The sequence below is a fragment of the Miniopterus schreibersii genome (assembly GCF_964146895.1).
Source record: "Miniopterus schreibersii genome assembly, chromosome: 17".
In the NCBI taxonomy this organism is placed as follows: Eukaryota; Metazoa; Chordata; class Mammalia; order Chiroptera; family Miniopteridae; genus Miniopterus; species Miniopterus schreibersii.
The window spans coordinates 38,521,782-38,548,247 of NC_138117.1; the positions used below are offsets into that span (position 1 = coordinate 38,521,782).

The 26,466-nt window shown below is 40.9% G+C and overlaps 1 protein-coding gene across 21 annotated transcripts in view; it reads left to right on the plus strand.

The window, feature by feature from the left end:
• PHF20L1 (PHD finger protein 20 like 1) overlaps window positions 1-26,466 on the plus strand; it is a 65,564-nt gene extending 39,098 nt beyond the window's left edge. For 15 of the 21 annotated variants that reach the window (XM_081117275.1, XM_081117277.1, XM_081117267.1 and 12 more), the window contains 11 exons: window positions 776-964; window positions 1,231-1,437; window positions 9,097-9,153; window positions 10,330-10,443; window positions 13,608-13,772; window positions 15,985-16,166; window positions 17,106-17,205; window positions 18,494-18,689; window positions 20,618-20,984; window positions 22,454-22,619; window positions 24,010-26,466. In XM_081117275.1, the coding sequence (XP_080973401.1) occupies window positions 776-964; window positions 1,231-1,437; window positions 9,097-9,153; window positions 10,330-10,443; window positions 13,608-13,772; window positions 15,985-16,166; window positions 17,106-17,205; window positions 18,494-18,689; window positions 20,618-20,984; window positions 22,454-22,619; window positions 24,010-24,152 (1,886 nt within the window). In that variant the 3' untranslated portion in view covers window positions 24,153-26,466. The remainder of the gene's footprint in view (window positions 1-775; window positions 965-1,230; window positions 1,438-9,096; window positions 9,154-10,329; window positions 10,444-13,607; window positions 13,773-15,984; window positions 16,167-17,105; window positions 17,206-18,493; window positions 18,690-20,617; window positions 20,985-22,453; window positions 22,620-24,009) is intronic. The other 6 variants (XM_081117284.1, XM_081117282.1, XM_081117288.1 and 3 more) reach the window with 1 other exon arrangement.

Below are 26,466 nucleotides of genomic sequence, written 5' to 3' on the forward strand. Positions count from 1 at the left end.
AATCAAACGTTTACATGCCACTTAGAAAGAAGAAACCTAAAGGTTATTAAAAAAAAGACAGGAATTTTCAAACTTTTGTATTACATAGCTAGAAAGATGCTTAACTGACTTACCAAATTAGTTATTAAAAACAGAAGAAAACACACGAGGGCAAGAACATTGCCATTTTCTTCTAAAATCCTGATTATTTGCCCATGAGAGATACTTATAGTTGTGTTCAATTTTTTTTTTTTAATGAATCAGGCCCAAATATGCTTATACAAATCTATTAGGGGAATGAGGGTGGGAAAAAGTTATTTACATTTCTTTTACTTTGGCAAGTAAAGCACTAACTACAATGCATGTCAGATTTTTGTCACCTATGCTCCTGCCTTTTTTCCCCTTAGAGTTGCTAGATTTGTAATGTAGCAAAAGGGATATCTATTTTTAATCTTTGGCTATACAGAGACTATTTTCCCAAAGGAAAAATGGCAACTAACACAACAATCTGCAATTAGAAAGTTAACAGTAGCCTGTCACGTGGGGAAACCACCTGAAATTAATATTCCATGTTATCTTCTTTTGATTCTAGTAGGCTTTGATTTTAGAAGTTTTGATTAACTCTTTTTGTGAATGAGGGCAGTTTTTGCCTTTGATTACCTCTGGAACATGCCGTTCCTGTGGATACCTTACAGCATCAGAGGGCAGTATTTGAATAATTTTCCCACTTATCTCAAATATTATATGATGATCCTGGAATGTATCTGCTTCGTGAACATTGAAGATCTTTTTCTAGGTCCTCCACAGCCTGTGAACCCCCCTAGACCTTTCAAGCATAGCGAGCGGAGAAGAAGATCTCAGCGTTTAGCCACCTTGCCCATGCCTGATGATTCTCTAGAAAAGGTTTCTCCTCCCTCTCCAGCCACTGATGGGAAAGTATTCTCCATCAGTTCTCAAAATCAGCAGGAGACTTCAGTACCAGAGGGTAATGTATATTGATTTCCTACAGAACCAAACATAAAAGAAGATAAAGGAAATACTAAGAGACAAAGACTATTAAAATACTAAGAAATGTCTGCTTTTTCCTTACATCTTTTGGACTTATAAGCTCTTCATTTATTCTACAAATAGTTACCGAGTGCTTCTTTATGCCAGGCACTGTTTAGCTTATATAACATTTAAATCCACGTGGATATTAACTGAGCCAGTTTATCTATGTTAATATTATATTACATTCTTTATCTTGTGTAGTGCCTGATGTTGCACATTTGTCATTTGAGAAGCTGGGACCCTGTCTCCCTCTTGACTTAAGTCGTGGTTTGGAAGTTGCAGCACCGCTAGCTTCAGATCCCTCTTACCATAATGAGTGTCCCAGGGCAGACAAGGTCGATACACAGACGCTTACAAATCCTTCTTCCAAAGCAGTAACTGATGGGAGAGGAGCTGCAACGGCATCAGGTAAAAACAATTCATTTTACAAATAGCTAGACTTGCATTTATAGGCTCTAAACATTGTGATGTATAGCTACAGTTTACAGTAATGATACATAATTCCTCTTTGAAAATACTTATGTAACATCTGTGGGAGATAGGGTTTCTTTGTTTCAGGTTCTTTTGTGCCATCATTTACTATCATATGCCCTGGACATACTTCTCTGTCACGTTAATACCTCCCTCCCTCCCTCCCTCCCTCCCTCCCTCCCTCCCTCCCTCCCTCCCTCCCTCCCTCCCTCCCTCCCTCCCTCCCTCCCTCCTTTTGCTCTTTCTAATTTTTTAAAATTTAAAAAATTTTCAATTACAGTTAACATTAAGTTTTATATTAGTTTCAGGTATACAGAATAGTGGTTAGACATTTATATAACTTATGAAGTGATCCCCCCTGCAAGTCTAATACTCATCTAAAGCATAGCTTTGCTAAGTAGAGTAATCTTGGTTGTACATCCTTGCTTTTCAGCACTTTGAATATTTTGTGCCAGTCCTTTATGGCCTGCAGAGTTTCTGTTGAGAAATCAGTTGACAGTCTTACGAGAGCTTCCTTATACATAACTAACTGCTTTTTTCTTACTGCTTTGTCTTTAACCTTTGGCATTTTAATTATGATGTGTCTTGGTGTGGGCCTCTTTGGTTCAGTGGTGCAAACTCCCTGGTCACCTAAGCTGGGTGCTCCAGGGTGTTCTTGTGTGGTTGTATGTGCCTTCCTGTTGTACTTGTGCCTTGATTGCTGTTGATACATCAGTGGGTGGGATTGACACTCAGGCTTACTGGGTGCGAGGACTGGCTGTGACTGTAGCTGACAAGCAGGTGTGCAGGGGCTGACTCCATGGAGTAGATTAACTTTAGCAGGACTCTAGTGCCTGAGGAGTCTATCCTTTGGGCATGTCCTTTGTGGAGCTCAGTGGGTGGTGCTCTGAAGCCAGCCACTAGGTATGTTGGTTCTGAGGCTTCTTGGGAGGGGTTTCCATGCAGGCCCTGGTCAGCTGCTGCCTGTGCTGAGCTCCTAGCCACCTGCTAGGAGCTACAAAATGATCTGAGGTTGATAGCTGCTTGTACTGGGCTTGGAGGTACCTGGGACAGGCCATGCTGTGAACCAAGGTCAGCTGCCTCTAGTGCTGGGCTTGGGCTGCTGAGCAAGAAGTACAGGGCACCCCAAGGCCAGCTGCTGCTGCCTTGGGCTTTGTGGACCTTTCAGAGATTTTAGGGAAGTCCAGAGCATGGGCCAAAGCCAGCCTCTTGTTTATAACAGCCACTGAACTGGCCTGTGCGCTAGTTGAGTTGGGTGGGTTCTCAGGGAATCACCAGGATGGGATGAATTTGATGGAGACTCAGATTTGGCTCCAGCCTGTGCCTGCCAGCTGGGTTGTGAGAGGGCTCAGCAAAGGAACAAAATGGGAGAGAGCTGCTCCTCCAGCCCTGTGCTGAAGCCAGACAGTTCAGTTCTTCCTCAGATGTCCCTGGTACTTTCCAGCTGTTGCCCAGCGCTGGAGCCCACATTGAGTACCCCTGTCGCCAGTAAGCCTTGCTTGGGCCCTGTAAGGGCAGCCCCTGGGACTCCATCGGCCCTCCCTTTCATCGTGACGGGATCCCCACTGATTTTCACAGCCAGATGTTGTGGGGACTTCCCAGCCCTGGGACCCTGGGCTGGAGAGCTTGGCGTAGGTCTGGGAACTCTGGCTTCTCAGGGGGCACAACCTCTGTAGCCCAGATATCCCTCCTGATTTTTAATGCTATACGTGGTGTGGGACCCACACTATCCTCCGGGGCCCTGGCCCTCCTTTCAGTCTTGATGTGACTGCTTCTTTATATCCTTAGTTATAGGACTTCTGTTCAGCTATCAGGTGACCCTCAAAGTTGGCTGTTCTATAATGTAGCTGTAATTTTGATGTGGTCGTGGGAGGAGGTGCTCGCAGCATTTTCCTACCCTAGGATCTTGACTGGAGGTCCCCTCCCTGCTTCTTTGTCACTTTCTGTTTTTACTACATAGGAATTATTAGAGCTAAATATAATTACTGAAGTTTTTTGTTTTGAAGCCAGAAAATACTTAATGGGATCAGTAATTAGGTTTAGGGATTTTAATAGAACTTTATATTTAAGAAACACTTAGCTGAAATTTAACTATATACATGTATCTTAAATATAATCTTATATTTTGGGGCAGAATCTCTCAAATTTAAATGTAATTTGTTATAGCATTATTTTGGGAGTTTAATGCATAAAATCAGCCATGTTCAACACATCTATTATAATCTGAAACTATTCAGAAGTGTTTTATCAAGTTGATATTTTAATCTCACAGAATATTTATATTTTTTATAAGGTAACATTGTTTTATGTAGAAGTTTTATTGAATTTTAACCTCAACTAACGAGTACATATAATAAAAAGAAGGTAAATACTAATTTCAAATTTACTTTTTTTTCAAATTAATATTTCAGATTTGAAGTACTAATTTCAAATTTATATACACCTCTTAATGGGGTAAGATTTGCTTTTAGTTGTTTTTCCAGTAGAGATAATGAGCTTACACTAATCCTTGTACGTTCTTCCACTGGGAAGCATAGGGCATTGTGGCTAACCAAGGTTAAGAATGTTAATAATTCCAGTAAATTACTAACTTGGAATTAGGCAGATGAAGGAAGTCTGAATTTCAGTTCTGAAATGGAGAAAAACATAAAGCTGTTTTTTGATTTGCAACCAAGAGTACTGGGGGTAATTGTTTTTAATAGCATCTTCCCTAAATCACTTTATCAACTCCGTGGATGAAGCATAAAATAGAGCTTGCTTTTTTCTGGTGGTCATATGTATATTAAAATAAACATACACTTTTTAGATTACTGCCTTTACATTCTTATTCCTTCTTTGAAAGTATAAGTGTAATTAATATTAAATATACAGTTGTCTACAATCCCATTTGATTAATAAAGATTGAAGTTATTTTATTCCAGATAGTGTTTCCATACCTTATTTTTAAAAATCAGTGCCCAGATCTGAAGATTTGTAGGTTTTGAAATATTTCTTGTTATTTCCTAAGTCTGATCCACTGTCTTTTGACTCTTTCTCTAATCCCCTCCTAAGCTAAGATAGTTAATTTTTCTTTCCTCTTTTCCCACAAGATTCTGGACTACCATGGAGCCTTTGAGATATTTTTTCTTATGTCGGTCTCCTGCAGTTCTTTTGCAATCTAGAATTTGTTGTTGTGCTGAATATATGAAAAATATGTTAAAGTTATAATGCTCTGTATCCATTGGGGAGGTTATGTTTAGATGTGCATTTTAAAATATTTTCTTTCTATATATATATAAATACAAGTAACAATACTGAAAGATGGACTGATATAAATAGCTTTGTAATAATTAAGAGTTATCTTAGCCAGGGTATATATCCTAAAATGTCAAAGTAGTGATTATACATGGACAGCCTTTATTTAGATTATTTTGCTTCTAATCAGAGTAGTAACCTAGTCTTTTTTTCAGAATTTCTTGCAAATTTGTGGAAATATGGCTAATTACCATTGGAGGGTGGTTCTTGTTTGTCTAATGGTTAAAATATACTGGGGTAGAGGTAACTCTTTTAGTATCATAACTATTTGAGAAAGTCAAAGCAGTAAGACAGTTTTGGAGAAAAGTGAGAGGTTAGAGGAGTGCAGGTTCTTAATATGATGAATTTGTAGCTTTGTTGAAAAGTAAGGGTCATCTGGATGTGGTGATGGCTGGCAATTTAGTTTAAATCAAGAGAATGCATGGTTTTAAATGTTTATGGTTGAAAGTCCATTTATGAGAGGTTTGAACACCATCACAGTGTTTGAATGCAGGGTGTGAGGAATTCTGATTTATTTCTATTATCCCTTTCATTGTTTATTTTTTTTGATGAAAGTAATAGAATTCAGGTCTGATTCTAATTGGACACCTTTTGATTGAATGCCTTGTGAGCCTGTGTGACTTGCATAGAGACCTCAGTGATCTGCTCGCTTTCCTCAGCACTTTTATTTACTGTCTAACCTGTTTTGCAGTATTTGTTGGATGGCTGTCTCCCATCCAGAGTCAGAGTTCCAGGTGTTTTGTTTCTGTTTCTTCTTTCTTTTTTGATGTTTGCCTGCTTGGCTGGTTTTCCATATTAATTATAAAAGTGAATTTTGTTCCTGTTGAATTTTAAAACTTTTGTAGAAAACATTATTTACCAGAACTTGTGTGAAAGACATTTTCTAGGGTATTTTCGCGAAATTGAAACGCCTGAGTTTTAGGGTGAGGATGTCAGTCATCACCTGTGGAACAGCTGAGCAGAGTTGAGAGATCTGTGACCCTGAGGGGCTCCGCCATCACAGTAAAGGATTGATGAGATTATGCAAATGACCTAGTTATTATTATACACCTCTTAATGGGGCAAGATTTGCTTTTAGTTGTTTTTCCAGCAGAGCTAATGAGCTTGCACTAATCCTTCTACGTTCCTCCACTGGGAAGCAAGGTTAAGAATGCTGTTGCTGCCCACATTACCATAATGTCATTGGTGTCCTTATAGAAATGGATGCCTTTGTTTTTATTTTGTTATCAGAATTCTCTATCTAACAGAGCCAACTAGTTTCAGGAAAGGAGAGGGCCTCAGTTCTGTTACTATTAGTTTTAAGATGGAATCCTGTTACTCTCTGGGAATGTTACATATTCTTATTTTTCTATGGAATATTTGTATAACAAATACTGAATTACTTGGACCTCTTGAAGGGGATAAAAGATATGGAAGCTCAATGCATGGAAGGATGAGCCAGTAATCACAGCAGCTCTGCCTTGGGGACCACTTGCCTGTGCCGGCGCTGTGCAGGCACGTCAAGTAGATGACTTTCAGCCCAGCATCTTATATCCACTTTACATTTTAAAAACCTTTTTGTTTCAAAGTGTTTTTCAGTTTTCCCCAGAATTGTACAAAACAAATAAACTGTCATCAGAGACTCTTATCTACCTCCACCCCCACACCAAATGTTCTTGCTTGTCCAGAGCCCGGGGTTTCCATGGAATCTCAGGGATCTCCCGAGTTTTAGCCAGGAGAGCCCGATAGCGCACAGGAAGGGGCTTAGGAAACCGCTGCATGGCTGGGCATTTAACTGAGTGCAAATCTCACGGTTCAGAGATCACCCTTTCTCATTTTAAGTAGTTCCATTTGTTTTTGAATCTGTTTGTTTATTTTTTTGGTTTTTGTATTATGCATTGGATTTCACGTAATACCTTGTGGAAGAAAATGGCTTGTTGATACAGTTTAGTTTAAAAATCACTATTCCATACCTAGTAGTTTGGTTCCCCAATTCTGCCACGTGGTGAATTGCGGGCAATGTAGTGAACTTCTCATAAAAATAAATTTATTTTTTTGGTGAATTCTTGAATAGGTCTATTTTGTTTTTGTATTTGGGCATGAGTGTTTTTTTAAGTCCTGCAGTGGTTGTATATATGAATATTTATTTTAAGGTCCTTGTTTGTGTAAAGTTTTGACAACCCTTTCTCAGTCAGTCTCCAATTTTACTTTTGAAATTTTATCAATTCAGAGGTGTATAGCTCTGGCTGGTGTGGCTCAGTTGGTTGGAGCTTCATCCAGTACGCTGAAAAGTCCCGAGTTTGATTCCAGGTCATCCCGGTCAGGGCACATACTCAGGTTGCAGGTTTGAACCTGATGAAGTGTGTCCAGGAGGCAACTGATTGATGTTTCTTTCTCACATCGATGTTTCTCTCTCTCCCACTCCCTTCTTCTCTCTCTAAAATCAATGCAACACATATCCTCGGGTGAGGATTAAAAAAAATATATATATAAATAAACACACACACACACACACACACATATAAAGGTTTGGGAAAACAATCTGGAACTGAAAGCACTCTGGGAATGGCTGTATCTCTTCTGCGGTGCTAACCTGTGTGCCCTGCAGTGGTTCTTAACTGTTTGATTTGTCTCCCAAGTACCTGAGGAATTCGGCACATTCCAGTCCATGAAGGCAGCCCACTCAGGCAGTTCCTTTCCTTTGAATCAGCCCAGGGGATGCCAGCCATGCCCCACCTTTCACCCTGAGTGAGAGTCAGTGCTTCAGAGAATTAGGGACCTAAGGACTCAACATGATCAAGAGCTGCTTCTGAATGTGTCTGTGATCATGGGGGTTGTAGAAAGCACAGTTCTCATGGTTTGCACTCTACTTGCCTTGTCATCTTTAAGAAAATTGCATCAAACTTGTAGAAGGTTTGTGGTGCATTTATTAGTAGTCAGTAAACAGTAATTAGTAAAAGGAAGTGATATGTTTGTTCAACAGTCTTGGTAATAAGGAAATTTAATTGTTTTTTTCTTTGCTCTGATGACCCTTTTATTTTTTGTCATGGAGACTGTCAATATTCTTACTTAATATGGAACTTACTTATTAGAGTTTTATTAACTTAATTAAAGTTGAGTGGCATTTTTATATTTTTATTGTTTAAGTTATATAAAATATTTGAAGATGATAAAATGCTAGCTTTTCTGATACTCTATTGAAATGATTAAAAAATCAAAGAACCCGTAAGTAGTGGTGTTAAAGCATGATTTAGTGGACTAAAATTGTATTTTAAATGTACTACAGTATTTTCTTAGATTAACCCTAGACACATGTAAGATACTAGCATTGGGAATGGTTGAATATGAGTTGAGAAGCTTGGTTAAATGTATCTGTGTCAGCTACATATAATTATTAAGGTGCACTATTGGTTTAAAAATGTGTTTTGGACAATTAGATAGTAATACTTACATGTGATTAAGGTTGAATATTTTTATGTGTAAATAAGCCTTTGTATTCTATATTTAGATAAAGACCAAAAATAATTTGTAAAATAATTCCAGTGTGGCTTTTATCATTACATAACACCACATTCATGATAGCATTCAGAGGTACAAGTTTGTTTAGGCAACAGAGGTTAAATATTAGTTGAAAATTTTTATGCAGGTTGTTGAAAACCAATATGCTTCAGTATCAGTTTACTATTTCATTTGAATGACCCTAATAGCACTATGTCAGAACTGCCACAGAACCAGAAATGCCACATGGACCTGCCACCCAGGTGCATTTCAGCATCTTGTGGATTGTCAAAGGCTGGTGCCGCTGAAGGTCTCCACTGATTGCCTCATGCATTGAGCTTCGCATACTTCTTCATGTTTAGACCCACAGTTATTGTAAAAATGATGTAGCCTCAAGTTATTACCCCACCACAAAGGAGAAAGTGAAGAAAGAACTGATTACCAGACCCTGGCCTAAACATTTTACATACTTTGACACAGATAGTCCTGGTACACAGCACAGAGTAGAAACTCTCATTCCTGTTTGGCAGATAAGGAAACTGAAGCACAGAGATTTAATGAATTACTCTAGACCATACACCTAAATATATGGTGGAACCAGGATTTTAACCTGGTAGTCTGAAGGATCAAAAATCACCCTTAATTTATCAGTTTTTTGAAGTAAGAAGTCCCATATCTTTGTTACTAGTTCAGGCAGTAAAATAATGGAGACCTTCAGGGGAAAACTCTTATGTAGAGTTTTGTGACCAATTGTAATTTAAAACATTGTTTTATACTTTTAACCCTTTCTGACTAAACTTATATATTTTTCCCCTAAACCTGCAGGAATATTGAAAACAGAAAAAAAAGTGAAATTGGAAGAAAAAAGCTCAACAGCATTTGGTATGAAAAGAAAGTAATTTTTAAGCAAAAATTATAGCTGGCTTGGCAGTGGGAGGACTTGGTCTGTCCCTTACTTTTTACCTGGTAGTGCTCCTTACAGTGTGAGCAATGTTTGAGTATTTATTAATATTATTCATCTTGAGATATATGATTTCTTTAAAGCTTATCTTACAGTATTATGTGTCAGTGGAGTTTAAAAGGCTTTCACTGAGAACTGTGTGTTTTTAAACATCTTTAAAACTATGGCTATTTAAAAATAAGCTGCCATTTAATATCGTTCAGACTGAGAATGGATGATAAACTAAAATAGTGATTTTTTTCAGGCTATCTTCTTTAAACTACTGTATAACAAAGTTACTAAGTTTTCTGCTGTCTTTTCTAGTGTCTGTGCTATGATGCCTAAAAGTTTTGAAATAATGGATGATAGTCTTAAATATTCTGCAGATTAGCTAACTGGAGCTTGGGTCTCTGAGAGGTGATTAAACGTGGGTGATAAATTGTAGGCTAACCTATTCTGAGTTGGAACAATAGTTGTATATATGTAATGGATTAATTTTAAATAAAATATTCTAGGATACTACTTTAACATCCATTTATTTTCTTTAAAGTACATATGATTGGGAAAAAGGAGTAGTTCTAAATTTTAGGAAAAGTTTAATGAAATACTTTTTTTCTTTGTGTTTTTAGTCTTCATTCTTGTACACACTAGGAAAGTATTGAAGGACTGAAGGAATTATTTATGGATTGGTTTAATCTCTTATTTTTCTAAAGTTAAAAGATTATCAAGTTTTTTTAAAATCTTCTAATATATTTTTATTAAATTATATATGGAAATGCTGAGTCTCCTCAGATGGGTCTTAAATTATGGAGCTTATTTCTTGCCACCTCAGGAAGCTGAGTTATATTACTCATTTAAAGATTTTAACCACTGTCTGTGTTAACTTTAAGGTGTCAGGAGTTGGGATTTCTCAGCACTGCTAATGAAGATCCCCTCTTATAGTCCAGTAAGCTTATCAGGAGCTCCAGACTCAGGACAGGAACAGTTTAATTGAACCCATCCACTCTGGGCAGGTGACTGGAATAGCTGATTAAAATGTAAATGCTACTTTTAGGTTAATGGCAGAGGAAGGCTCAGGGTCAGCCATGATTCCTAAGTCTCCCGCTCTTGTTGTTTAGGTAAGAGAGAGAGAAAAGAGAAGGACCGAGAGAGGAGAGAGAAGAGAGACCGAGACCACTATAGACCGAAGCAGAAGAAGAAGAAGAAGAAGAAGAAGAAAGCCAGGCAGCACGGTGTGTGGTGGCCTCCCTCCTTTGTAAACCCTAAGCTTCTTGCAGCTTCCCTCCCTCCTCTGACCGCAGTGGAGGTGGGACCAGACTGCGCCTGACAGTAGGAGAAGTTCCTGAGCTTTCCTTTCTCCTGCTGATTTTGAACCCTGAGAGCTCTGTTTCACTGGGTCTAGAAGCTCAGTGTCTGCGAGTTAATCTTTGCTGTGACTGGCGACTAGAGTCCCCGATGGCGCCCTTCAGTGGGCTGGAGGGATTCCCCACCTCCAAGTGCACGGTGCCTTGGATCAGCTCTCAGAGAAACGGGGGGAAACCGAGTGGGAGCTTGTGGGCCAGCCTGTCTCTGAAGGGTGTCCTACCCTTGTGCCTGTAGCATAAGGAAAACGGTGACAAAGGGACAGTGTGAGGGGCAAGCGGAGATGAGCAGCGGCCATAGAAATGTTGGTGTTGGTGCCGGTGCGCCCACACGCTGCTTATGGGAGTCAGTCTCCCTTGGGAGGACAGGGCTACGTAACTACAGTAACGGCTTCTGCATGGAGATGGGCATGCTCGTTCTTCAGCACTTTTATTGTTTTGGAAGAGTAAAAGAAATTCGTTGCTCAATAACTTAAATCTGCATTTTAGAATTTCTAACATGAATACTTAAAGAATAGAAAATAGGGTATAATTTCCAAAGGGCGGGGGGAGGGATGTAATGAAAAAAAATCCAAAAGCAGACAATAAGAGAAAAACAGTAAAGAAAAATATAATTTACAAAATAAGATAGAAACAAACCTATGTATATCAGTAATTATAAATTATATGAGAGATTATTATAACGGGTTTTAAAAATTCAGTTATATGTTATAGTTAAGAGACAAATCTATGTACATGGATGGAGAAGATAGAGCAGTGTTGAAAATAAAAGTGTGGAAAAAATTATGGTGAGCAAATACCATCCTAGGTAGCTTTGAAAACAGCATGTGAGTTCAGATCCTATTGCAACACTAATAGCTGGGTGACCTTGGATGTGTTACTTAAATTCTATAAACTTCAGAGTTCACACTTCTAAAATGGTAATGATAGTTTCTCTTTTGTAGATTTATTGTTAAAATTGAGTAGGGTAATTGTTGTAAAGAACTCAGTACCTAGCTAGAGCATTTGTAAGAGCCCTTTCCATGTCTGTGCCTGCATAGCATGGTGTTGGGTTATCTGAGCAGTTACTGTGAGGCCATGGGAGGCAGAATAGCATAGTGCAGCTCAGAGTTGCTCTGTGTTCTGACAGCATCAGCATCGTCTGGGAATCAGCGCCATCGGGGAATCGGCATCATCGGGCCACTCCTGACTTGGGGGAGTGGGGTGAGACCCAGGAATCTGTTTTAACACGCTTTCCAGTTTGTGAGCACTTTAAATGTGGAAATCCACTGACTGATACCACTTTTTGGTTAAGAATAGGCTTCTGTAGTCAGGCTGTCTGGGTTTGAATGTGGCCTTTGCCATCAATAGCTGTGTATTCTTGGGCAGTGTATTTAACCTTTCCTCCTCCATGCTTTCATTTGTAAGATAGCTCAGCAGTTGTGGCTTCCTTCACTCTTATGCCCCCATCTTTCGCTTTCGGGACCCTTGTGATTATATTGGGCTGGCCCAGATAATTCAGAATCATCTCCCTATTGTGATATCAGCTGGTTAGCAATCTTAATTTCATCTGCAGCCTTAATTTCCCTTTGCTGTATTGCAGCCTAACATATAGAGGTTGTTACCACAACCCCCAATTTCAAATGGATACTCAGTACACATCAGCATTGTTACTCTACTCTTGCAAATTGGCTTTCTCACACTCTGCCTTTCTTCAGCTTTTCCTGCTCTTTCCCACCTCTTATTCCCTAACCTGTCTCAGATGGGATCCTGGGCCTCACACTCGGTTGAGGAGATAGAAGCCATCAGCTAAGAACCTGCTCATGTTCTGGGCATACGTCTCTGAGCTTCCCTGAGTTTGTCCATCTCCTCCTGGGCCTCCTCAGATGGAGGGCATGTCTGTCTTTCTGTTCTCAACATCCTGGCACTTCTCATCCCCCTGCTTCCCAAATTTTTGGGGCATGGAGAGGACATGTAGATCTCTTATCTGTAAATGTTCTCCTCTGAACCCGCATTCCCTCTACCTCCCATTTACTCTTCAGCTGCATTTCAGAGCCTCACTTTCGGCACTGGGTTGCTACAGCAGAAGCTTTGAAGTTGTCCTTGATGACGCCGTTCAGCCCTCCCCTCCAGTCCGCGCGTTGCCCTCTAATCTCTAGCTCAGCTGCCTGAGTCATCCCAGTCCCGGCTTCCAGCACCTCGCCGGGAACACTGCTGCAGCTTCTGAGCTGTCTCCACTCTGCTACTGCTTCCTGTGCCCCTTCCTTCATTCTCAGCAAGTGGGCTTTGAAGAGTGAAACTGGACTGTGGCATGTCCTCCTCCCCTTAGACTTTGAGTGACTTTTTGTTCCATTTAGGATAAAACTTAAGCAAAAAAATCTTGAACCTGCTCTGGCTCCTGGCACTCTAGCCTCATTTCGTACCTCTTGCACTCACTGTGCTCCAGCCAGGCTTATAAGATGTGACTTGTACCCGCTGCTTCAGAGCCTTCCCATGTGCCAAGAATCAGACCCCTGGTGTCTTTCATCTCACACCCCACTGTCCTGTAGGCTGCACGTGGCCTCTCCCCTCTTGTCCATCTCTCCGACATTCCAACCTGTGGAGCGCAGAACCTTGAGGAATTTCTTTCAGGACCAGTTAATTTCATTCAGAGGATTTTGCTGAAGAATCTGTTGATCAAATTATCACTGTAATAATTGACATGATAGACATGAGAACATCTTTACAAATTGCCAAAAAAAAAAGGTTATCGCATACTTTCCTGGAGACATAGCTGTGATTATAGTGAAAAGAACATGTAGAAAACATCAGTTTTTACTGTGGATGCTCTGCAAGCATCTAATGGTACCAGTTAAAACACGTGATCTCTGCGATGGTTGTGCTGCTGGGCTGTATTGCCCAGGTGTTCGTGCCAAACCATCTAGCTGTGTGTGAATGAGGAGGGGAAGTGGTGGGTGATCATTTCGTGTACTGAAGCATGACTTTCTCATTCCTTATAGTGACTCTTCTTGATTACCTGGCACTATTAATATTTCTTCATGTGTCTTATATTACAGACTATTCAGACTATGAGGACAGTTCCCTAGAATTTTTGGAAAGGTGCTGTTCTCCGCTCACTCGATCTTCGGGGACTTCTCTGGCTCTGCGAAGCATGTTTACGGAGAAAAACACAACATATCAGTACCCAAGGGCGATTCTGTCCGTGGACCTCAGTGGTGAAAGTACGTGCAACGGTGTAGTGCTTGAAGCAAGTCTTACGATACTTCAGTTGTAGAACTGAGGATAGGACATGTGTTACTGAGGGCCCTCTCTGAGCACAGGGACACAATTTGCAAAGTTACTCTGTAAACTAATATGGAAATTTCAGCATTAGAATTTGGAGCTACTTTTTAATTTATATAAAGTAGAATTGGCATTATACTTAGTCATAGGCCAGATGGCAGGAGGAAGCTATCCGGTTCTACAATATCCTGGTTTTCCCCAGGTGTCTATACATGTATCTGCACATTCTTTTTTTTTTTTTTTTAATCTTTATTGATTTCAGAGAGAGGAAAGGAGAGGGGGAGAGAGACAGAGAGAGAGAGAGAGATAAAAACATCAATGATGAGAGAGTCACTGATCGAGCCCGCGACCCGGGCATGTGCCCTGACCGGGAATCGAACCCCAATCGCCTGGACCCTAGGTCGACGCTCAACTGCTGAGCCATGCCCGGCCGGGCCGCACATTCTTTACTACCAGCTTGTAAAGTAGATATTCTTATCCATATGCACAAGCAAACACACAGAGGCTTGTAAGTTAAGTAGCTTTTTGGGCTAGTGTTAAAATTAAAACTCAAGTCAAGGTCGATCTTAACTCCAAAGATAATGCTTTTTCTCCAAATATTTATCTTAGTCTTAAAAATGGACTTTGAATTCTTTTTTATTTTTTAAATTGATTTTAGAGAGAGAAGCGAGAGAGAAACTTTGATGTGAGAGAGAAACACTGATCGGTTGCCTCCCGCATGCGCCCTGACCGGATATTGGACCTGCAACCTGGGCATGTGCCCTGGCTGGGAATCGAACCTGCCACCTTTTGGTGCATGGGACGATGCCCAACGAAGTCGCACTGGCAGTTCTGGACTTTGAATTCTTGATCACAGACACTTTCGTAAACAAAGGTCTGGGAATGTGGTCAGAGTCATGGGTTGAGCACAGGCAGGTGCTAGGCAGACTTACAAAGGCAGAGGCCATGTGAGGAGGTGAAGGGCGCCCTGAGTTGGACTCCCAGCCTTCCCCATGCGTCCTGCAGGTGGATGATGTTGAGAATCTTACCTTCCAGTCTTCCCAGTGGTGGGAGCGGAGACTCTCCCAACTAGACACCAACGGCAGGGACTGGAGATTAGAGCTCCAGCAGGATAGACCCAGAGGCAGAGAGTGAAGAATCAGGGGTGGGGGTGGTCGTCTCCTGTGAAACTGGGAGAGCTCACCTCCTGTCTTTCCCTTCTGAGTGCCCCAGTGGGGATGCTGGGGTATGTTGTCTTCTGCCCTGTTGCTACCTGCTGACTTCCAGACTAACTCCTCTCTCACTCACTGTGGAGAACAGCATGTTCTTTCCTTTACCCTAAAATAAGCACACAGCACTTTTGAGGTTTGTAATTTAAAACAATTGAAGGCGGAGGATTAGGAAAACATCATGCCCCCCCCTCCCCCCCGCTTTTTCCATTTACAAATACAAACCCGAAATCTGGCATTTAAATCAGGCATGTGGCAGTCCTCTATGTACTCTAATTTCTAGAATATACTTATTAATTTTCTACATATTTTTATCAAAATGAAATTTTAAAATTGATAAAGGAGCTCGTGATCCGGGTTTAGGAAACACTGGTGAAGCATTGAGGACGCGGGCTTTAGAGTCAGGCAGGCTGGTGAGCGGTGGGTGTTGTCCCCAGCTGGCTGCACTGCTCGTGCAGGTTACGTAGCTTATATTTACAGTGCTGAGCATTGCACCTGGTGTGTATCAAGTGCAGTGGTAGCGGATGATACTGATACTTTCATGAGTTATAATTTTGGTAGTAGACCCTCGGTGAGCTGCTTCACCTCTCTGCAGTGCTGTTATTGTGCAGATACTGAAACCTGTTCTCTCTACAACGAAGACCAGAGGGGAAAAACTTATGAAAGCATTTGGAACCTATGCATATTTAAATTATTAATATTAACCTTAGCTCTTACCTCTGAACTCCAAGACTAGGAGATACTTCCTGAGTTACTTGTAATAGCGTATAGATTGCGATGTAAAGCAAGCATTATTACCTAAATTTCAAAAATAATTTGTTTCTTTGTCCAGAGAGAATCTGCCCCCATTTTTTTGCCCTCAGTTGCTAAATATGTAATAGCTTATAATCACTTCCCATAAAAGTGGAAAAATACGCTGAGTATACTTTTATGTGTATTCTAGACTTAACGGATATGGAATTCCTAGATGACTCTTCAACAGAGAGCTTGCTTCTAAGTGGGGATGAGTACAACCAGGACTTTGACTCAACCAATTTTGAGGACTCTCAGGACGAGGATGATGCTCTTAATGAAATCGTGCGGTGCATTTGCGAGATGGACGAGGAGAATGGCTTCATGATCCAGGTGCGCCGCCTGCCCCCAGGATGGGCTTGGCGACCTCGGCTCAGCAGGAGCGTCCGCTTGCTTTCTCTTTCTAAACACTGTCCTGTGGAAGGTGGGGTTTCTAACTTAGTGTGATGTTGATGATGCCAGTAGTGATGGCAGGGACATCACTTCATCGGAGAAGGAGGCTTTTCTTATTTGATGGCCACTCTCCCTTTGCCAGGGTGCTTAGTTTGAGGCCTTCAAGCTGAAATTCATTTCAGGAGCCATTAAGATGGGTAAGTGTCCACACTGACGGGTAGACCGTAGCCCCCCTCTTGCTGCTGTGGATCCCTGTTGCTGTAATAATTTACATTATTTAGTCACCCTTCACCAGGCAGCTATGAGACCATGAAAGTTCCCACTATTCTCAAAGATTAAAGGAAAGCATTGTGAGGGTTGCAGACAGTCTCTCCCTGCAGACAGAGTATCTTTAAGAAAAAAGGGAAGCATAACACATTTTGTGATGACATTTGGAAAATTTGGACATGTTAATTGCGGGAATGAAAAAATAGTAATCTCCTTTTTTCTCCCTGTTTTTAGTGGTTTTCTCAAATAAGGGAACTATAAACTTACAGGCAATGCCTTACGAGATTGTTACTGGCACTGTTTTTCAAACTTGCCTTTTGAAAAAAATTCTGCACTTTAATAAACTGTTTTTAAGAGTTTAAAATCTGTAATTGCCCCAAATCAGTGGGAAATAAATGAGAGAAATAGTTTTATGACTTTTTTATGAATCAAGTAATTTTAATAGGTGCAGCAGGAGAAAGTTCCCGAAATAGTTGACTGTTTCAAAAATAAAATTTATCTTCAGGTCTCACTTGCTTTTGTTGTGTGGAGTAAGCTTGAGGAAGGGAAGCTGTGTGTGTGTGTGTGTGTAGCGAGTCGGCGGTGACTGTGGGCTCCTCTCTCTCCCGGCAGTGTGACGAGTGTCTGTGCTGGCAGCACAGCGTGTGCCTGGGGCTGCTGGAGGAGAGCATTCCGGAGCAGTACACCTGCTATGTCTGCCGCGACCCTCCCGGTAAGATTGCCCACTGCAACAGCCAACACCCAGGGGTCTTGTTAAGAATTCCACAGGATGTCAAATGCATAGGACACACCCCTTTCTTGCCAGTTAGACTCTGCTTCCATATTAAAATTTTCAAATATTTTTCATCTTAATGACTTAGGAAGAAACATTACCGTAGCTTCATCAGCATAGTTACTACCTTACTGGAAGGACAGAGTTAAGGCTTTTCCCTGGAGAAGAGCTAGCCCCTTGGTACACTCTGCGTATTTGGTTTCTAAATGGGTTCACGTATGCATGTTTGAGTGGAGCCCTGTTCTGAACTTACATTCCTGACCTGGTTTTATCAAGTTTCTGCTGGTGCTTTATATCCAGCCAATTTCAGAGCAGATGCAATCTCAGATTATCACATATGGTTCCTTTATTTCACTGATGAGGCAACTAGGGCACATCAAGTTAAATGTCTTGTGCACAAGGATAGTACTAAATGGAACCTACACCTTTGAACCCCCATTCAGTGGCTTTCCCCTGAGTGCCTTCCGTTGAGGCTCTCCGAGGAGCATGTTCTGTACATTGTATATTCTCAGCTTCTGAGGCAGAAAAGAACTCGATATTTCAAATAAAAGGCTAATGAGCTGTTCTCAGGTCTGTCACAGAAATGAAGTAATGTTAAGAAGCAGGGGACTTACTCAGACCGATATGAATGTAGACATTGGTCCATTCATTCAGCAGTATTCACTGGCTACCTTTTGTTTGTTAAACACTAAGAGGTAAGGTGATTGATTCTAAGGACACCTTCCACTATCTTGTAGTGTAGTAGGGGACACAGACACATAGCTAATCGTAGTGGGATATAATTACTACTGACATCAAAGATACGGGATTGGGTAGGGCTCTGCCACACCTCAGACACTGGGGGAGGGCTCCCTAGTCACTTATCTAGAACTCTTTGTTTCATCCGGTTCATAAGAAAGGTCAGTGAGAGAAAGCAGGTGTCCCTGTCTAGTTCCTGTCCAGCCCTCTCATCCTTGTTAGTGGGCAGATGACAGATCCATGTAAAGTGGGAAGCAGCGCACTCGAAGTCCTGCTGGTGCCATCTGCCACTGACACTCATGGAGCCTGTCCTCAGGGATGGGAGTCCTTTTCTAGGGCCAGCTCCTCAGAACACTCCCTGCCCTTCTTTGGAGTTTGTCTTCTTAGGAGACCTTGCTTTGCCTACTGAGGGGTGTTAGGAGGGTGGTGGCTAAAGGGAAACTTGAAGGAGTGGGATCCCTTGTGACTTTAATACCAATTTCCTCTACAGGTCAGCGGTGCAGTGCAAAATACCGTTACGATAAGGACTGGTTGAATAATGGGAGAATGTGTGGGTTATCATTTGTAAAAGAAAATTATTCTCATCTTAATGCCAAAAAGATAGTTTCCACGCATCACCTTCTTGCCGACGTGTATGGTGTCACAGAAGTGCTGCACGGACTACAGCTGAAGATTGGCATACTCAAGTAAGTGGGCGGACCCAGGACCCAGGCTCCATCTGTATCAGTGTGCATCTTAATGCAGAATAGTTACTTGAATAATGACTTAAGAAAAGGAAAGATTAATAATGTTTTGGATGACTAGCTGCTTCGTGCCTGTTGTCCTGGAGTGAGTAGGTCTTGTAGAGGTAGATACAGCATCTGCTATTTCAGCACCTTAGGCCCTGCCCATGGCTCTGTGTGCTACACTTGCACCAAACTCAAGTCACTTGCTGCCGTGGACACTGTGCTGTATGTCCTGGAATGCTGTCAGGATGAAATGGAGTCAGCAGTATACTTTTCACTGACCTTGGAACTGACTGTGAAGGTTGCCAGCAGGTCTTTAGTCCATCCCTCCTCTGTGCACCACATGTGGTTCAGTCCTCCCAGACACTTGCCCACAGAAGGCACACTTTTGTCTCCAGCAGGGTATCAGAATGTTCTTCATGTCCTGTTTTCAGTTCTTCTGATACCTACCTAGAATTCTTATTTTTAAAAACCCATGTATTTCTATAAAAACAGGATGAGTCACTGGTTTTCACAGAATAGTCTTTATTTTGGCTCATTTGCCTGTTCCCCTCCTTCCATCCCCATCTGGGTACCTCCCACCTTAAGTGCTCCGGTGTCTGTAATCTCCCAGTGTGTGTAGTCCACTCCTGTTGCTCCTCTCCATACTGGCTCAGCCCAGACTGTTCTTTCCTATGAACAGTTGCTGTCCCTCTTTAATTCTCTGCGGCTCCAGTCTTGCACTCCTTCAGTTTATCCTTTTACTCTTGCCACCATGCTCTTAGTAAAAGACAAATATGAGCTTGTCTCTTTCAGCTGAGTTTACCGTCGTGTCTTCCTGGGGCTCGGTAAACAGTCCAGCTCTTCCGCGTGCACTCACTCTCAGTCCTTCAGTGACACGAGTCCTGTCTGCCAGTTTATCTCCATATCTTCCCTCCTGTTTATTTCCAAATGTTCCAGCTCAGCCAAACCGCAGTCCCTGAATGAAGCCTGCTTTTCCATAGCTCCAGGCGTTTATACTCACACCCAGAACCACCCTCTGAAAGTCACTTGGGCAGCTCCTTTAAAAATGAAAATGGGCATATTCAGTTCCTTATCTAGAAACTTATCAGATTGAAATAGTCCCACCTGTGTGCAAGTACATCAGTCAGTGGGGGATTGTCTGGATGGGTAGACTGGTATATTAATACTGCTTAGCTGCTAGACTAAAAGTAAGGAAATCTGTATGTACTGACATGGTAGGGTGTCCAGACATGTGGCATACGAGGAACACAGACAGTGAGAGCTCTGTTGTGCAGGAAGAAAAGGTGCTTGCTCGCCCGTTTTGAAGAGAATTCTCTAAGTGGAGGAGTCTGGGAGGGTGCACCTCAGGCCCCTGTGAACACCTGGCAGGGGTTTCGCTCTGCACACAGCTGTAGTCGGAAGTTTTGTCTTGAGCAGGTATCACTTTTTGGATAAATGAAGATTTTAAAATATGCTCACATAAAAGTTTTTCATATCATACAATTGAAAAATATTATAGTGAAAATTCAGTAGAAAAAGAAGTGCGTATATTAAATGATGAGAAATGTCAAGAGAATTAAAACCATTCCTGCCTTTCCCCCCGAGTGCTAGTTCTATAAAATTGTGAGAGTTGACATTTTGGGTGAAGTTCTGGGGCAAGTTAACCTAAAGAATATCTTTGCTTTTGTCTTGAATCCCTGGCTTCCTCCTTACCCGGTTCCCTCAGCGGTGGGCTAGGTCTTCACTAGGGAGTTGGGGTCAGTCGGCCTGAGTCAGGCACACTCAGCATACAAAAGGCAGGCAGAACCAAGGGTTAGCTGCATAATTTTATATTGTGAAACTTACTATGTTATCAAAGTTGTTGCTAGATTTTTCTTTCAATTGCTGTTTCTCCAACTTGTTTTAAGGAATAAACACCATCCTGACCTTCATCTCTGGGCCTGTTCTGGGAAGCGAAAAGACCAAGATCAAGTGATTGCTGGGGTAGAGAAAAAGATAACAGTGCAAGACGCGGTTAATCTTGAAGAAAAGAAATGTCATGTGCAGAATCATAAGGAACCACCTCGTGTGCCCCTAAAAATGGAAGGAACCTACATTACAAGTGAGCACAGCTACCAGAAACCACAAAGTTTTGGTCAGGACTGCAGAGCTCTTGCAGACCCCGGGAGCTCAGATGATGATGATGTTAGTAGTCTCGAGGAAGAGCAAGATATCCGCGTGAGAGAGAGAAGCCGTGTACAGTACTCTGTAAAAGAAGATGGAATGCCTGCAAAGGTATAATTAGATTATTTGTCTTTGTTCAGAAATATGATAGGTCAGCAAAGGGAAATAAAATAACATACCGAGTTCCCAGATTTTACTTATATGTCCAAATTCACAAATACTTTGCTAGGGTAGACGCTTTTTACTTTCTCTACAAGAAAACAGTGGCCATTTGGACATTTAGCTATCCCCTAATTCAGAATTGTAGTATTTCAGTAAACTTTTGCCCTAACAAAAGTTTCATTTTTATAAGCACAACTTGATACCCACAAAAAACATGAACCACATTTTATTCCAAATGAAAGTGTTTGTGTGTGAGAACATGAGCATGCATGTGGGTGTTTATATGTTTTAATATAGTTTGTCTTTCTTGTTTATGTGTTTTAGATAAGAGGTGGCACTTTAATTCTCTTTTTAAAATACTAGCATATTTGTATGTATATATCACTTCCATTATGCAGTAAGTTGAGTTTCTTAGAGCTCTATGTACAGTAAATATTTATAAACTTATTTTCTATTAGGATCGTTTTAGAGATGTACCTTCATTTTTTAAAAATTGAGTTTCATTTAGTAATGCCACTTTAAAATTAGTTCATTTGTCTGGCTTCCTTTATCAAGTAATTACTATAAATAAATATTTGAATTTGGGAAGCTTGTATTTTATAAAACTTGTGGTAAATTATGTTGTCAAATTAATATCCCTTTTATGAAAAGGGTTATTTCTGAGTTCAGATTTGGTGTGTGTGCACTAAGTAGTTTGCACACTTTAAGTTTTAAAAAGACTTTTGTCTTTTTCTTGCCTCATTGGTTTCACTGTATTAGCCCATTCCAGTCTACAGTTAATTGGACTTTATACTGGTCTTTGTCAACCTTCTTGATGTTTCCATAATTGCTTTTTGCCTTCCATCTACTTATGTCACCAGTTTAGATGAATTGAGGGAGGGGTCAGTCTAAATTAGCTGGGCATTCTAATTATAGAATATCATTAGTGACTTCATTTGTTTATCACGTTTTAGTCAATACCATTGACTCTGTGTAGCACTGTGCTGCTAGGCATTATGGGGAGACATATCGGAAATATCTGCTCTTAAGGACCATCAGATGTCATATGATTATGGGCTAGACTTCCTTTAAAAATAAACTAGGAGTTTGATTGGATTTCACTGATCTTTGCGAGTGATGAGGCTTTTATTTATTTTTATTTTTTTATTATTATTATTTTTTAAATATATCTTTATTAATTTCAGAGAGAGGAAAGGAGAGGGAAAGAAAGAGAGAGAAACATCAATGATGAGTCATTGATCAAGCCCGAAACCCGGGCATGTGCCCTGACCAGGAATCGAACCCGGATCGCCTGGATCCCAGGTTGATGCTCAACCGCTGAGCCACGCCCGGCGGGGCGTGATGAGGCTTTTAATATATCTTTTTTTTTATGATGGTACATTACATCCAACTCTTTTTTTCCAATTTTTTTTTTGGAGGAGAATACAGCTGAAAAGAATACAGTATTTGTTTATAATGATAAAAAGGGCTCTGAAGATCCAGGAGACGCACATCTGCAGTGGCAGCTCAACCTCCTTACCCACATAGAGAATGTGCAGAATGAAGTCACCAGCAGGATGGACCTCATAGAAAAAGAAGTTGACGGTAATTTAAGAAAGAACTAAAATGCAGTTACTGCAGCGTGTAGAGTGTGGTTATTGTTATTGTGAAGAAGTTGTTTAAGGCTTTTTAAATTGTGGGGTGGAAACTACAGATGCTCCCATGCTGATGGGCTTCCTCGCTCCCTATACATGTGCTTAACACAGCGGCCACGGGCGGTCCTGTAAGCTCAACGCAGTGTGTTGGATAATCTTAGGTGTGTTTTTAAGGTGGATGTTTATGAAATATTGCCCACCTGCCAGGCTCAGTATTGCGCATATATGGAATATTATTTAGTTCCGTTCAACTGTGTGTTCTTTGGAAGTCTGCATAAGGACTCAAAGTATATTTGAAATACGAGGGAAAACACTCAAGTTTTGTTTTCACACTGGTCACATTTGTTAGGTGAAATTAACACCAACAAAAAACTCCTGTAAGGTTAAGTAGGTAAACCTTAAGTTTACAAACAAATTTTCAAATTTTTTTTTTTAAAATATATTTTTAATTTGATCACACAGGAGCCCTGAGGAGTAGACAGGAAAGATAGTATCCCGACTTTGTAGTTAGGAAAGTAGAGTAGCTTAGCTCACCCAGTTCCTGACTCAGTGTTTTTCCTGTGCTTTCTGACTCCTTTTCCCTCCTAGCATCATAGATGGTGTCCCCCCCTCTTTTTAATCTGCAAAAGGATGTGATACCCTTACTCTGTGCTGAGTCAGCTCCTACTGCTGTGTTTTTCCCTGAGAAAAGGGGAAATGGAAACCATTTCAGAAGCATCTTCCATTTGATTATAAGCTAACTGTGGAGTTAACTTAATGTTTTGAGTAGATTTGTAAAGAAAAAAAAAAATAAAGTGACACTCTCCCGTTATTATTAATAAAAATTGTAGAATGCAAGTTAATTGCATTCTGCCTAGACTTCTATATGCTTGCATGTTTTTAAAAAAGTAATGATGATATAGACATGAAAGGACACTGAGAAATTGCCACCTCCTTTCCTTTGTTAAAAGCGAACTTCTGGATTTAAAATAAAAATGGTTAGAGTAGCTAAGTTTCATTTAAAATGAAGTAGAGACAATTCAATCCTCAGTTAATAGCTAGCTTGAGCAGGCACAGGGCACTGTTGTTTCCAGAAGAGAGTAAAAGGAGATGTTCAACATGAAGTTAATTTAAATATATATCAAGGGAAAAATTATCTAAAATAATAGTAGGTTAAGGTCACCAAGAGGGACTTGAAGCTTCGTGGGATAAGCTATAAAGGCCGCTAAATGGTTGTGCATATTGGCCTTCTAGAAAACGGGAGGTGAACTCTGTCTCCATCACTTTTCCCACCTTCTGATTATACTACTTTGTGAGTGTTCTTCTAGTTTCCATTTAACTCTGTTTGTTCTCTCTCTCAGTTCTGGAAAGCTGGCTTGATTTCACAGGGGAGTTAGAGCCACCCGACCCTCTCACAAGATTGCCCCAGCTTAAACGCCACATCAAGCAGCTCCTCGTGGACATGGGTAAAGTGCAGCAGATAGCAACGCTGTGCTCTGTATGACGGCAGCGAGAACCTGCAGGAAGGACGTGGCTCTCTTCAGTGCAATGGGTTTATTGCCCGCATGACTGCTGGATGGAGAGTTAAAAGCATAGTGCGGTTTGGTCCTTTATTGATTTGAGACTAGGATGGCACCTTGAAAAGGAAAATGAAGAACAACTTTATCAGGGAAGCGAATATGAAAAAATTTATGAGCAAGCTGCAAATGATACTGTATTAGATGCCAAGGATCAGTGAAAGTAATCTATGTCATCTATGCTGAGGGAATGAGTTGGCAGGAGTTTTGAGTAGTTGATCACATGAAACTCAGGATACCAGTAGAAAGAAGTATGGTGTGTTTATAGTGTTTACTAGGGAGATCCTCGTCTGTAAACCAGCATTTGGCCAAAAACAAAGTTGTAGAGGAAACCTAGATTCTGGAGAGTTCTGTAAGTTGCCGTTAAGACCTGTTTTTGCAGTTGATGCAGCCGCATGGAAATTGAGGGTGTTTAAACTGTTACAGGATCGTGAGTGTTTCTTAGGTGAACAATGCCCGTAGTCAGAAAACAGTAGGAGTCCCACTTCTGAGGAGAGCAGTCGTGGAGCTGTTACGTCACTCTGATCATATTCTAAAAACAAACGCCAAATAATCGGAGTTTATTGTGGGCATTAAGCTCATTGAAAACAAAATGGGTTGCAGAAGGGTCAGTGTGCCAAATGAGGACAATGCGGCTGGAAAAAGAAGTTTAGGTATTGTGGGAGTTCCCTACAGTCTTACATAGTGCCACCAGTCCCTCCGAAACGTGTATGCCACGTATATGTGTGGTTAAATGGTGGATTGCAGTATACAGGCTTCGGCGCACCGCTTGATCCTGAGCGTGCTTGGTGTTTCCTTCAGAAGAACAGTTGTGAGTCCCTCACTGGGTCGAGGAGGCACAGGGCCATCCAAACAGCCTGCGGCCGCGGAGTTTTAAACTGGTAGCGGAATACTGGAAAGCTCCACTTCGGAAGATGAATTTTATTTTTAGAAATAAATGAACTCAAATCCTTTAGCTTTGGTCACAAATGAACACATTTCTGAAACCAAAGGCAACTAAGTTGCTGTGTCAGCTCTTGCTGGACTCCGAGCCGGGGTCCTGTCTGCAGTGCTCTGTGAGCTGCGTGCCCAGTGCTCCACACGGGTGCGGGCGTGCGGACGCTTGTTTGAAACAAACACGACGTACATATGTACATAGCCCACACATATTTATATCTACACATATCTAGTTTTATTACTGTAGACTATAAGAATTGGTGGTTAACATGAAATGTTACCTTTTAACAGACTGTTTTTAAAAATTAAAAATGTATGTATAGGTTTTGAAACTCTTTTAAAAAGGGGGAAAAAGACTGTTCAGAGGAGGCTGTTTGATAACATAACACTTGAATATTTTATGCCTCGTTCTGTGTATCAGTTCTAGGGATCTGTATAAATGCATTTAGAACTGGTAGACAGTAAACTTGAATTTATCTTTGATAAGAATTCATGCCACTGTACATTCAGATATTATTTAAATTTGCAAACACACTGTTCTATATGTAAGGTACTGTATGTAAAACTTTATTAAAACTATTCCACGGACCTGACAGTTTGAGCTTGCCTTTTTGTGGCCTTACATTGTGATGTGAAGATGATTTAAAGACCGTGCAGAACAGTCAAAACTTTTTCTTGCCTTCGGAGATTCTCCAGCTTGACAGATCAGCAGGCAGAATACAGTCTTGTGTGTTTCCCGTGACACAGTAACTTCACCAACGATCCTGCTGAGGAATGAAAAGCTTTAGTGGAGGTGATATTCTGGGGTAGTTGCTTAAATTTGCATATTAAAGTAAAAAAATAGTGCCTGCATTCCATGTGTGGAATTTGCTGATACCTGTATCCCAGGATTGATACTCTGTCTTTCATTTGTGCTTAAAAATAATAGCTCTGGTCTTTTCCCTATTATGGTTAAAGTCTAGACATTGAATTTATATCTTTTTCTCAGAAAGGGAGCAGATAGCCTCCTTAACCTATGAGTACAAAGAAGCCCCTCTGTGCCTGTAACACTCACCTTCCCTGTCCTGGGGTCCTTGGTTAAATGAATGCGCATTTGCTTTCTGGGTGTCCGTGTCTTCAGTTAGAAACTTGATTTGCCAGCAGCCAGGAAATGAAGGCCCATTGATAATTAGGTTGCTGAAATTTTGCTCTGCTACCTTATATGTGTATGAGTTGGAAGTCTGAATTTTTAAATTTAGATTTTTAAGTAAATCTATGTCAAATGTGTATGTACATATCCATTTAATAAAAAGTGTACCGACAACT